A 14903-nucleotide genomic window follows, 5' to 3' on the forward strand; every position below is an offset into this window, starting at 1 on the left:
AGATTGTGTAATATAAAAAGTCAAAATAGCGTGGTAAAAAGTTTAATTTGTTGTTTTCGTATCCTGTTTTTCGTTGACTAACAAATAAACTTCTCACAAGTTGAATTATATTGACAGAATTACATTTTTTAATCGAATGAATAACGATTTTGTTTTTAACTTTCAGATTTAATGTGCTGTTCTCATGCAACTGGATCGTGTCGGAGTATATGCGAAAAGGTAAGATAATCACTATCTTTAACTGACAAATATAATTTGTTCAACGTTTTTTAGGCGGATATCTAAATAGCTTAGTTATGAAGTTTTTATTTGATAATTAATGGATATTGTTATTAAAATAGAAATAATTATCATTTAATTGAAATAATAGAGTATTTGATGTATTACTCACATCAAAATCAATAAAACCGAAATTATATTGATTATGCAATTGTCATTCTTGTAATGACTGGCTGGTTTACCACGTACTTTCATATTAGCATTTCTCTTGTATTAAAATCGTCTGCAAAATGGTCAAACAACTGAGAAGAAATATGAAACAGAAGATATAGTATTTATGGTATATCTTTATTTCCGCTTATACGAGAGTGAAAGCTAAGATTGCCTAAGTTTGAAACAAATCCCAAAAAAAAATCGATTGAAGGATTAAACAAAACGGCTTAAAATAAAAATTTACTGTTAATAATTGTTAATAAATTTCTCATCACACTTCTACTCTTACAACTTAAGGGCACTATTGGTCACATTAGAATAGTTTTTCCCCTTCTTTATAGTTATGCCAAGGGTCAAATAATAGAACAGGTAAATTCCATAAAATATTTGGGAACAAATATCAATAGTCAGTGTAATCCAAAAAAAGAAATCCTATCAAGAATCGAACAAGCAAGGAAAACATTCATGAGCATGAAAACATTTTTTACAAGATCAGACCTTAGTCTACAGCTTAGAATCCGAATGATCAGATGTTACGTTTTTTCTGTCTTTGAGATGTACATATACAGACGAATGTTGAGGATTCCATGGGTACAAAGAGTTACTAATGTTGAGGTACTTCGTCGCATGTGTGAAAAAAAAGAATTACTAAGAATAATCAAAGAGAGGAAAATGCAATACTTGGGTCATGTATTGAGAGGCGAAAGATACGAATTACTTCAAGTTATACTGAAAAGAAAAGTACAGGGCAAAAGATCAGTAGGAAGACCCCGACAACTCGTGGCTGAAAGACCTGAGGAGATGGTTCGACCGCTCATCCGCAGAGATCTTTCGCGCAGAAGTTTCCAAAACTACAATTGCCATTTGGATCGCCAACCTTCGAAAGGAGACGGCGCAATGAGAAGAAGAAGATAGTTATGCAGCCCTTGGTGATGATGAGCTTTTCTTCCATTAACCTTTTAGTTATTTTGATAGATTAGAGTAAAATCTGTTGGAAATGGGGGATTCGTCATTTTATTTGATTATTCATAACATTTTTTTATAAACAATCATGACTACTGAAAGAAAAATCCTTAGATCCTGCATGAGGGTCACTATCCATCAGCCAACATATACATATTGGCAAATATAACACCTGTTAAGGACAGAATCCTATTCCTCAGCAAGAGGTATGTCCTTCGAACCATCGCAGGCTCGAACAATCGAGCCAAACAAGTATTAAAGACACCTTGCAATCGCCGAGGGCAAATACTCACCAGGTTTCCACAAAGAAAAGTTCCGTTCCCTACAGCTAAACTTCTACATAACACTGGACACGAACTTCCTGATCAGTATTAAATATCGCAGCTAACAACTGCACGACAAAAATGCTGATTAAGAGCCGTTCCTATTGTATGGCTGGTAACCCCTGAAGTACCTCCTTCGACATGTTTGGCACGGATCACCTAAATTCCTCTTGTGCGCTTCTTAATTATTGTCCACACAAACACGTCACCTTCTAAACCCCAGCTCCTTAGTAGTCCACTACTTCTCCACACAAAACGTCATTCATCACGTTTTGTCACACCACCAGTACTCCACAAAAAAAGGGAGTACCCCTTCCTTGAAGAAGCGTAAATCTTAAACAAGGTTAAAACTCTGGTTCCATAGACAATCGAGCCAAGATACACAAATTCTTGAACAACTTCGATGGTGTATTTACTTATAATTGAGTTCTGCATCAGTCTTTGGGGAGTTGCTGCAGTATATTTTTATTTTTTGGATGTTTATTACAAGTTTCAAAGTTTTTGAAGCTCCCTTTAGCTGTGAGAAATCTTCTTTATCTGCAGAATCGGTTCTTCCTATTATATCTATGTCATCTGCTTATGCAAGGAGTTGTATGCTCTTATATTTGAACTATTGTTGACTTTTCTGCCCAGAAACCAGTTTGATATTTTCTTATTATTGTATAACTGCGTCTTAAAAGCGTCGATTGGAATAAACAAAATTGAATCATTTCTTTGCACTGTCGCTAAAAATCGTAGTTGTAAGCATTTGGCCAATGTTTCCTGCCAGATTCGTTTAGGCTCAACTCATCGCTTGTTAAATAGAAGTCGTCATCAGGGTGATGAATTTTGTTTTACCGGCGAAAAATCATACATGCCTAAGAAACTAATTCACTCCTAGTTGAGATCTTAAGAATTGAAGATCAGTTTGAATTGAAGGAGACAAGCAATACCGGCTTTCAGCCGGTATGGTGGATATTTCAGTGTTGGAAAACATCTTTAGAGATCAAAAGTATCTTTGGCATTAGTGTAGTTTGGTAATAGTATGCAATGAAGAACGAAGAATTAGATCTTAACCTCGATATAATCTTCTAATTGGTCTTCAGAGATCTGAGGTGTAATATGCCGGTAAAAAGTAATTAAGTTTCAGTTGATTGAGTGTTTAGTGAAAGCAGGACAAAGCGTAAGTTATACTATTTTTTTGTTTGTTTTAATTTTTGATAAAAACTTTTTCCTTACTATTTCAGTTTTTTCTCTCTAATCATCGGTCTACATTAACACCTAGGGATGACACTTTTAAGTTTTCCTTTTATCTGATTCAGCCTTAATAAGAATATATACGCTCTTAGGACTTAGCCCACACGATATTTATCACTTTCTTCTCCACAATATTCTCACCGAAAACTTCTTTCTTATTCAGTATCTACCACAGAATCTCTCAAGATATTCTATTATATTCTTTTTAAAGATCAATGGATACCATATGTGTGTTACCTTTATTTATATATTTTTACATTAGCTGGTTTATCATCAAATTTGCTCCTGTTATTGATTTGCCTGATTTGTTTGCGGTTTACTTCAGTTTATTTTCACATCCATCTATCAATTATTCTCTCCCCTATTTTATGGTGTGCTAAGTAGTTTAATGGCCCTATAATTTGTATATGTAAATGACGCAACAGAGGAACACCCAACACACCTCAATATAACAATTAAAATTATATGTATAAATCGTGACTAAATAAATTAGAACTAAATCTACTATATAGTTTGCTTGTTTTGGTAATGTAATAATTATTATACAAAATATTGAAGTGTCTATTATATTCTATGCTTATTATTTGTGTTATTGTTGGAGGCAGGAAATATTAGTGGAAGTATGTAGTTAATTAAGTATTGCTACATTTACAGAAAAAAATCATTTACAATGTAACATAATTTTTAAATATATAATTAGATTACATTTTCTTAATATTCAATTAGAGAAAAACATAAAGCTTTCGGAAGATAGCAGAAGCAACCCAAACAATTACAGTGTCCCAGTTTATTAAACTATTTCTAAACAATAAAAAATATAAACTGTTTGGTGAATAATTGCCTACTGATTGAAAAATAATAAAATCTCCATAAGCCAATATGTAATACGGGAGGAAGGGTTGTGTTTTCGTAGGAATTTTATACCGAATATATTTTATTTGTAGCAGTTAAATAATTTTCGATTGTCAGCAAAGTGGGCGTCCGTCGCTGCACCCGTGGTGGAGTTAGAGGTGACAGCATCTGTCGTATAAAATTTTTTGTCTTAACAGCCCAGTCGGGATAGTACTTGACCTTGCATGGTGAGCTATACCTAAAGTTTATAGTTCTAACCTTTAAGGGTGGAGTCAATAGTAGTCCCTCTATTGCACACACCATTTTAGACAGCAGCAAAAAAAATTTTAAGGTAAATATGGGAAAGTAAGGTAATTTTGACTAGTTTTAGGTAGTTATTTATTTTTAAAAGTTTTTATTTCTTTGAAAAAAAAAGTGTATATTCAGATATACATTGTGCATATATTATTAAAAAAAATTGCAATTCTATACCTTAGTCAATACAGATTTTTCATAGACGGTTCTTACGATAATATAAAGAAAAGCAGGTACAATATCTACAAATAATCTACTAATAATCTACTAATAATAAAAAATATTAAAACTATTGATGAAAATCTAGGAAAGTTTCTGTCTGGAACAAAACATAGGAAACAGTTACATTTAGTGCATTTTACTTTTGTTATTTTTTGACATTTTTTATTCTTACATCTTCCTTTTTTTTTCATAGTGGGGCCAATGGTCCATTCTATCAGCAATACAGTCTGCGTTTGCGGAGACACAAGTTTTAATTTTTTTTTTGTCCAGTGATGGTGTACTGCCGGATGGGCGACCTCTTTTTGCTAACTTACTAGCCCAACATAAACTCTGAGCAACAACTGCCTTGAAGTCATATAAAGACAGCTGTTATTTTTTAGGAATTCCACAGTCATCGCTAGCTCGCCTATACATAAGCCAAGCAATTATGACGCTCATGTCCATTAGATGAAAAAATATTCTAAGATAATATTTTCTGGACCGAATCTTTGTTCGGTAAAGTGCCAAGAGAGAATCTATCAAATCCACTCCCCCCATAAATTTATTATATAAAATAATAATACTGGGGCATTTTATTGTTATACTTTCCTTTTTTTACAGTCGTACCTCTGGACAGTCGTTTCAGGAGAAGCACTGGCAAATGTACTTAGCAATGTCACTGCCCAACACTACTCTGAGTGTTGTGCTGTTATGGACAGCAACCTTTTCCACACAACTCCCTCGACCTTGCTTCATTAGCACTTTATCTGCTGGCAGCTTGTTTTCGGGAACCCTGTTTGTACGAACTGTACCCAAACTCTGGATGCCATTTTCAGATAATTTTATTTGCAACCCAGGACTGCAAAACCAATTGTCATAAAATAGCAAAAAGTTTTGGTTTTTTGGTATGCGTTCAGCTAAGCGAATAACAACATTACTGCTGGCACTTATATCTGGTAAATCATCTGATTGCTTCTGAGCTCCACAATAAACCTCAAAATCATATACTATGCCGCTCGCACCTGCAAGACAAAATAATTTGTAACCCCATTTCTTTGGCTTTTTGGGATTATATTGCTTTAGTCCGCTACGTCCTTTATAGGGAATAATTTGCTCGTCGACAGATAAATGTTGCTCTATTGGTATGGACTTCATATTGTGCCTTATGATTTTAATCACGTTTCTTATTTTGAACAAACGATCTGGTGGATTTGATGGTAGTTGATGATTATCAGCAAAATGTAATTTTTTTTTATTTGCTCAAATCTTCGTAACGGCATTACATCAGCGACTTGAGAAATTCTACAAGCATTACTCCAATACCTTCTAGTACCTGGTACCGATATTAGTGACATATAGAAACATGCTCCTAAAAACTGTTCCAGATCTTTTGAATCCATAGAAAAGTTTCCAGATATATCTGTTTGTGTAGCATACAAATTTGATTGTTCCACTATATAATCTAACAATGCTTTATCAACTAATTTATAAAAATATTGGACGGGAGTTTTCACTTCTGTTTCATCATGTAGGTGGGCACCCCAATGAGGCGTTTGAGCTGCCTCATTCTTTGAATTTGTCCATTTCAAAACTATTTTCTTTTTTCCATAATTTGAACAAACGGGAATTTGATTATTTGTTAGGTCTGATAGAGGTAGCGGTCGGTCTTCATCATCAGAAGAATCCGCTTGCTGACCCAATTGCTCACCTTCGACTGTTTCATCATCACTACTAGATGAATCTAGAAACAAGAATTTACTAAAAAAAGTTACAATATGCAGGAAAAAACTTACCTTGTAACATATCTGGTAGATAAGTTTCATCTGTTATGCTATCATCGCTGCTATAATCAAGATCGCTGTCAATATCTGGTAAAAGTATATTTGTTTCCTTTTGTTTGCCATAAAAACGTGTTGGATCCATGATCAAAATAAAAATACCGAAAAATGCAGTCACTATTGCACAGTGTATATTTGAATATACAGTTGTAAAATATGCACTACTTCTTCTCACGAGTCGAAGATTGAAACACAAAACACACCTTGCTATTCAAAAGACTTTACAAGACTAAATACTAAATTTTATTTCTATTTTTACCTGCGTAAAACCCCACAAATAATTCACTGAAGTGGGCGGTCCTCCTAGCAACGTCATTAGACAACCTCCTCGATGTTGCCATTTTTTTTTATCGCTGTTATTTGGAATTTCTATAGAAAACCTACATAATACAGTTGCTGCGACATGTATTTTAGAATATACAATGACCAATTTTGTTTTAAGCTCGATATAAAGCAATATAGACCAGAGATAATATTTGTGTATTTAAATATACATGGTACCATAGAGGGTTAAATCTAAAATTGCAACTGAATTACATAACCGCCATCTTGGATTTAAACGAGAACCGTTTTTGCTCCGCTATTTTCTCCGCCATTTTCAACTTTTTGACAAAAACGGTTTGCACTGAGATTGTTGCAAATGAGATTTCCTACAATTTCTTTTTTACAAATTTTTTGTGCGGTCAATATTTGAAGAGTTAATGTGGAAAATAGTGACAAATATAATTACTGAATTATTTCGTTTACTTCATCAGCACCAAATCATAAACAGGAACGAACCTGTTTACGAAAACTTAAACTAAATACACAATTAAGATGCACTAGCAATAAATAAACCAATACATTATGAATGCTACGAGGAGCACTCACAAATAATAATTTTAACAATGTATAAACGTACAAATGTATCTCATAAACTACACTTGAGTGCAAAATAATCGACTCAAAATTATTTTGCAAAAATACGTCTTCTGTTTTAATCTAAGTAGTTTAAAAATATTTAGTGTACAATCATTAACTTAAGTTCGCAACTGCGTTACAAATGGATACCACATCCGTTAAAGCAGCTCTAGCAGCAGCAGTATTGAGAGAAGGCCTGACCCAGACGGCCATGGCAAAGCGACTAAATTTAAGACAATCTGCTGTGTCCTGAGTGTATCGTCGGTACCAAGATAATGGTGATTATGTCCGCCGACAAGGAGGATGCCGTAAACGAATAACAACGGAGAGAGATGATCGATTTCTTGTATCGAAATCCCTGAAAAATCGACAATTGACTGGTGCTAATCTCAAAGAAGAGCTTAGAGTGGTCCAAGGTGTGCTTACCAGCGTTTTGACCTTCAAGGAGACTGAAGATAGCCAACCTAATACCAAAAAGTGCAGCTACGGGTCCCAAGCTAATTGCCGTCCAGAAACAAAGGCGATTAGAATTTGGTCGCAAACATCTGTATTGGATCGACTATCAATAGAGTCAGATATTTATTATTCTCCAACGAAAGTGGGATCTGCCTACATGGCAACGACAAGCGTCGAGTCTATAAAAGGCCAGGAGAGTGATTTGCTCAATGTTGTATACGAGAAATTGTGTCATATGGAGGTGGTTTTTGTAGTTTTGGGCAGGCACTTTCATGGATAATAAAACCGAGTTGATTTTTGTACCTGGTGGAGGACGTGGAGCAGATTTAACGGGTGATCGTTACATCAGAGACGTTTAGGAGGAATATGTGGTTCCATACACGGGATTTATTGGTGTGCCTTTATTTTAATGTACAATGCCGTACCGCACGAGTCACATTGTATACCTACAATAAATTGGCCTGCTTTGAGCCCGGACATAAATCCAATAGAGCATGTTTGGGACGAGCTTAAAGAGTCCGGGACAGAAATCATGCACCAAGGAGCGTAATGGAATTGCAAGCCAGCTGGTGAATACACCAACATTTAATTAATTGTCGAAGAAAACACACAAATGTTTTAATATTTTTAACAGGAATAGGCAGGAATAAATTAAATTATGTAAGAAAAATTGAATAACGAATAAAACAATAATACATGTATATTAATGACTCTTCAGAACTTCAGAAAATTCAATAATGTTTTCATTAATAATTTATCTTAAAAATTGTCTTTGATCAAATTGACATTTTGATCTCTCGCTAGGTTATAGAATATTGCTGTAGGCTATAACGGTTGAATAAAATAGTATTTTTAGCAACCAATATTTTTGGCTATTTTGCGAAAAAATTAATCGTATTATTAATTATATTAATATTTAATTAATATTATTCATCATCATCATCAGTGGTGCTACAGCTCTAGTTGAGCCTTGACCTTCCCCGGTCTATTTCCACACCGTCCCTCCATCTCAGTCGTGGTCCGCCTCTACTCCTATTTCCCACTGGGACCGATAATAGAGTTGGTCTGGGTGGGTAATTTTCATTTGCTCTTGACAATTAATATTATTAGTATTATTAATTAAACGTATCGGTTCAAGAACAAAATATGATTCAAATGTCAGATGTTCATAGTTCAGATTTCTCTCCTAGGAGGCGTAGTTACCCTACCGGACAAACAGTGTGACTGTGTCGTCCTAGCCTTTTATATAAATAGATATATATTTTTTTTCTTTTAAAATCGAAACCTCCTGGATCTTTAATAACGTACCTCCGTAAGGTAAGTAGTTAAAACCAGTGGCGGTCCCGGAGGGGGACTTCTAATGAAACACCATCTAAAAGATATAATAAAATAGATAGTTTAAAAAACTCAAACTACATCAATGATGTAAATAATAACTTATAGGCATTATGTTTATGTAGACAAAGAAATATTACAACAAATAAAAAGAAGGAAGATCTTAAATAAATCTAACAAAAGGGGAACCGACGAATATAGAGAACTTAATAGGCAGATTAGAAAAGGAATCAGACAACAAAAAAGAAAAGAAAACGAAAAATTAATAACAACAACTATTGAAAAAAATAAGAGTATGAAATGCCTCAAACCGACACTAGGACGACGTCAGATGATATCATTAATGGGAAAAGACGAAAATGAAATTACAACTAGAGAAAACATACTGACACGAATAGAAGAATTTTACACAGAACTTTACAGAACACATCAACAAGATGATGAGATGAGACCAGCACGGAAATTAATAAAAAATGTTGGATCAGAAATAATGCCAAAAGTAACAATTTCAGAGGTAACTACAGCATTGGAAAACATGAAGAGAAATAAAGCTGCAGGAGAAGATAGTATTACCACAGATATGATATTAGAAGGAGGTAAGGAACTAATTGCAATTGTAACTAAGCTTGTGGACAGTTGTTTACATCAGGGCAAAGTCCCTAAGAGCTGGAACAACTCTAAAGTAATCTTATTACACAAGAAAGGTGATAGTCGAAAATTGGAAAACTACAGACCCATCAGCCTACTGTCACACCTGTTTAAAATACTCACCAAAGTCATAACTACTCGAGACTAACAAGGAAATTAGACGAATACCAACCATATGAACAGGCAGGTTTTAGAAAAGGCTATTCAACTTCCGATCACCTGTTAACCACAAAAATATTAATAGAAAAATGTAACGAATACAAGTTTCCAGTTTTCCTAGCATTTGTAGACTACGAAAAAGCTTTCGATACCATAGAACACACGGCCGTAATAAACGCAATGCAAAATTGTAGAATAGACAGCAGATATATTAACTTAATAAAAGAAACTATGAACCAAGCTACAGCTACATACTACCTAAATGAAAATGAACACACGAACCCTGTACCATTAAACAGGGGAGTCAAACAGGGAGATACTTTATCACCCAAACTGTTCACCTTAGTTTTGGAGGACGTTTTTAAAAACCTAAATTGGAAATATAAGGGAATAAACATCAATGGCCGCTACCTCAGTAATCTACGATTTGCAGATGACATAATCCTGATAGCCACTGACCTACAAGAAATGCAAACCATGCTTTTAGAACTACATACCGAATCTTCTAAAATAGGACTAAAAATGAATTTAAACAAAACAAAAGTCATGCACTCCGAAGACACCGTGACAATAATAAACGATAAAGTTATAGAAAAAGTTGAAGAATATATATACTTAGGACAAAAAATAATACTTAATGAAATTCAAACTGAAGAAATAAAAAGAAGAAGAAAGTTAGCTTGGGCAGCATTCGGTAAACTGAACTATATACTCAGAAATCAACAAATTCAATTACATCTTAGATCTAAAGTTTTTGATGCATGCATTATTCCGATATTAACTTATGCGGCACAAACATGGACAATCACAAAAAAGAATATGAATATACTTAGAGTCACTCAACACGCGATGGAAAGAGCAATGCTAGGTATATCACTTAAGGACAAGAAAACAAGCACATGGATAAGACAGAAAACCAAAGTCACCGATGTGGTGCAAAAATCATTAAAGTTGAAATGGGTATACGCTGGGCATGTAGCTAGGAGCGATCTAAACAAATGGCACAGATCAATTTTAACCTGGAGACCATACCAACACAAAAGACCCAGAGGCAGACCTCCTATGAGATGGACAGATGATCTGAAAAGGACTGCCCGGAAAAAATGGCTACAAGTAGCGTACAATAAAAAACAATGGAAAGGAAGACTTGAAGAGGCTTATGTTCAGATGTGGACGTGAATGGCTAGACGAAGAAAAAGAAGAAGAAGGCATTATGTTCCCTTAAATTTTCTTACTAGCGGGTTTATTGGGTTGAATTTGTCTGTCTGTGGTTTAAGTTTTATGTCGGCAAATATATATTCCTCATTCCCACTCCTGGTATCCGCCACTGGTTAAAGCTGAACTGTGTCATTTATAGAATATTTCAATATTTCATTTGATTGCTAATGCCGTTCACATAAAACTACAAAATTGGGGTGAGAATATAGCTGAACTTAAAGTTAAACGAAACTAAAGAACAATTATTATTGTAAGTATAAAAATGTGCAGACAAGAATCAACAATAAGATACTGTGATAAATCGACTGAGATCTGAGATAGAATTAAAAAAGTTCCAAAATGTGTAAACTTAAATCCTTTAGAAGCGGTTAAAGATAGCATTGTATTACACAAATTGAACGAGGACAACGATTTAAATGATGATTATGCATTTCTAGACACAATCATGACCATACCTAAAAGGAAAAACATTAAGATGCAGTGCTGGTTGTTGAAACGGAAGCAAACTTCCCATATTCTCCGAGAGATGTTCCAAGAACATCCCGTCACGTATACTTTTGTAGCCACGGCGTGGCGTTGACTTTTAGTGCTTAGTTTAACATAAAATTAGATAGTGGGTGGCTATTATTCAATTATTTATGATTGTCGGTAAGTGTTGGTACCCGACAAACTTTGATTATTATTTTAATATAGTAACAATTTAATGCATTCATTACCATAAGTAAAGATTGAAAAGGCCACTCAAAAATAATACAAATTAAATCGTTAGTCAATTGTTACTTGTAGGACAGGTTTTTCTATATTTATTTAATTATTTATTGGTTTCTAAACAATGGGTAATAATGTTGAAAAGACGTTTATTTGTTAGATCATATCATACTTGAATGTGAGTGTCACTCATACAGAAACAAGATTTATTTCATTTATTTAACATTTTTGCATTTAAATTGAGCGCTACAATAAATAATTGTCACGTAAATATTTCCCCGTGATTATGAAAATGTCAAAGAAAAAATAAACGTGAACGGTCCTTCTTCTGCAAGTGCCTTCTCCATTTATTTGACCATCAGCGTATCGATTTGTATTTAACATACTGCTGCACTAAATAGTTGATGAAAGCTGAAACCTACTTTATGCAAACCATCTTTTTTTCTTGATTTTTCCACAACCTTCCCTTGTAAAAAAAAAGAAAAAAAGAAGGAAAGCTTACCTTGTAGAAGGTAATATTTATCTCCCCTAATAACATATCCAAAATCAAAAGAAATACACTAGTGGCCAAAATTCTGGAAACTTTACAAAAATTATCGTTTTTTTAGCAAGACTCGTCTCATGATCATGATTTATATAGTTTACCATTACAATTACATTTTTATTTTATTGTTTTAAATTCCTGAATATTTTATGTATTTCTCACTCTTTTTTATTAACATTATTATTTAATAAAATATGGAATCAGATCCAAGCGAAACGCCGAAAATCCGAGATTTGTGAATGGCAACATTGCGTCAGGGTTTTGCTAGTCAGTCAACAACCCAACTGGAAGCGGTTAGGTTTAGGTGGCCTTTAGTACAGTTTTGTGCGGCTTCGAGTGTTTATGAGTGACATCAGGTAGTTGTTACTAAGGTGATATAGTTTAATTGTCGGAGAGGAATTCATCAGCGTCGATTCAACGAAAATGGCAACCAGAAACCCAAAACGTGTTGACTGGTCGCCAGGAAAGAGAGCCAAAGCAATTATCCTTCGAGAAGAAGGTTACACTTATCAAGAAATAGCAAACAAATTGGGTGGTGGCGCCACAAAATCAGGTGTAATGAAAGTTTGCAAATGTGGAACGACAAAATCAGCAAAAAAACCTGGCAGAAAACCCAAAGTTAGTCACTACGATGTGCGTAGAATATGCCGGCTTTCTTTAGAAGATCGTCGCAGATCCGCAAAAGATATTAACGGTATTGTCAAATCAACTGGATTACAAATATCGGACCGCACTATCAGAAGAAAGTTGTGTGAAAATGGATTGCGAGCACGAATTCCTAGAAAGAAGCCGTTCCTGAACAAAAAACAGAGGCAAAAACGCATTGATTGGGCTTTGGCACACAGAGGGTGGACAGAAGAACAATGGAGTAAAGTAATTTGGAGTGATGAAACCAAAATCTCGATCTTTGGGAGTGACGGAGTGAAGTTTTTTCGCCGCCGACCGGGAGAAGACCTTTTGCCCCAGTGTACTACGGTCACTATGAAGCATCCTGCGACTGTCATGGTTTGGGCTTGCATGACCACTAATGGAGTTGGACGTTTATATCAGGAAGAGATACTGCAAGCCAAACTGCTGCAGACTATAAGAGATTTGTTCGAAGGGGATGCCCAACAATGCATCTTCCAGCAGGATAGAACGCCTTGTCATACGGCTATGACTTCCATGGAATGGTTGAGAAACCATGATGTTACTGTTCTGCGTTGGCCTGGAAATAGTCCCGATCTAAATCCAATAGAAAATTTATGGTCAATACTGAAAGTCTTAGTATCACGCCGAAACCCAAGCAACAAGAGAGAACTGATAGAAGCCATTATTCAAAACTGGTTTAGAGTTATTACACCAGAAGATTTGGCTCGTCTCGTCAACTCCATGCCTCGCAGAATTGAGTCTGTCCTAAAAAACAAAGGTTATCCTACCAAATACTAATTTTGTTGATAATAATCATGGTACCATTTTTTTTTAAATATATCTACTAATAGCTAACGGCTGTTGTTTTATTTATTTTTAAATTTTAAGAGGATTTTCCCCTTTAAAATAGATGTTAAATATTAAGTAGAAGCATAAAACGATGTAATAAAGTTATAAATAATATAAATAACATAAGTCATGTGAAAAAGAGAAATGCTGATAACAAAACTAAAATTTTTAAAAATTTTCCAGAATTTTGGCCACTAGTGTAGGACTAAAAAATTAAGCTAGCAAAAACTACATAACTAACAAACAAATCTCTAGATATATCTCTAGACAACCATAATATAGAAAAGGATAAATCGTATATATACTTAGGACACAAAATCGAACTAACAGAGCTGAACTTAAAGGCTGATTTAAATAGAAGATGTTCTTTAGCATGGGCTGCATTCAGAAGATTATAAACAATATTTAATTCAAACTTACCAAATACTTTAAAGGCAAAAACTTTCGATCAGTACATGTTGCCGGTACTGACATATGGAACTAAAACATGGGCTTTTAACAACAACATAGTCCACAAACTCCAAGTGATTCAGAGAGCTACGGAACGAAGAATGATCAACATTAAGTTCAGCGATCACAAGTCCAATGAAAAAATAAGTAGACGAACAGAAGTTACCAAATGCAATCCAAAAGATTGCTATTAGACAAAGCGAATTATTGAATGTAGACCAAGAGAAAACAAGAGAAGAAGAGACAGACCTTAAACCAGATGGACTAATGAGATCAGTTGAATGGCTGGAATTGATGCAAAAAAAACAGAACAGAAAGAAACAGAAATGAATGGATACACCTAAGGGAGGTTTACATCCGACGATGGATAGAATAGCTGTTGATGATGATGATAACATATTCAAGATATTGTAGTTTTAGAGATTTTAAGGTTAATAGTAATTCTTTTTTCATTCTTCTCAGTACTCTTAAATTTAATATTTTAACCATTTAGGATACTTTTAATAACCTTCTATAAATCCATAATTTGAATAATCATTATCATCATCTAACCTCCAACGTTCACTGAACAAAGGTGTCTTACATACTTTTCCACAGTCGGATTTTACGCCATCTGAATCGAATTTGTAGACACTATTTTTATGTAATCGGTAAATCTCGTGAGGGTCGACCTCTGTTTTTGTAAGCTTGTATTCGGAATCTCAATTCCAAAATTCTTTTCATTTGCCCATCATCAACTAAAAATCAAGCACAACATTTCGTACATGATAAGTCTTTTGTTTAAGGTGAAATAAACATACACTTGGATTTCTTAAAATTTTATTAAAACAAATACAAGTTTATCCATTTCCACACCACAGTATTCTT

The 14903-nt window shown here is 34.4% G+C and overlaps 1 protein-coding gene across 1 annotated transcript in view; it reads left to right on the forward strand.

The window, feature by feature from the left end:
* The window catches only part of Reck (Reversion-inducing-cysteine-rich protein with kazal motifs), a 212665-nt gene that overhangs the window by 28168 nt on the left and 169594 nt on the right, over nucleotides 1-14903 (forward strand). Inside the window, exon 2 of the mRNA XM_072536786.1 lies at nucleotides 167-219. Coding sequence (XP_072392887.1) covers nucleotides 167-219 — 53 coding nt within the window. The remainder of the gene's footprint in view (nucleotides 1-166; nucleotides 220-14903) is intronic.

The sequence above is a fragment of the Diabrotica undecimpunctata genome, chromosome 7 (genome assembly GCF_040954645.1).
Source record: "Diabrotica undecimpunctata isolate CICGRU chromosome 7, icDiaUnde3, whole genome shotgun sequence".
Taxonomy (NCBI): domain Eukaryota; kingdom Metazoa; phylum Arthropoda; class Insecta; order Coleoptera; family Chrysomelidae; genus Diabrotica; species Diabrotica undecimpunctata.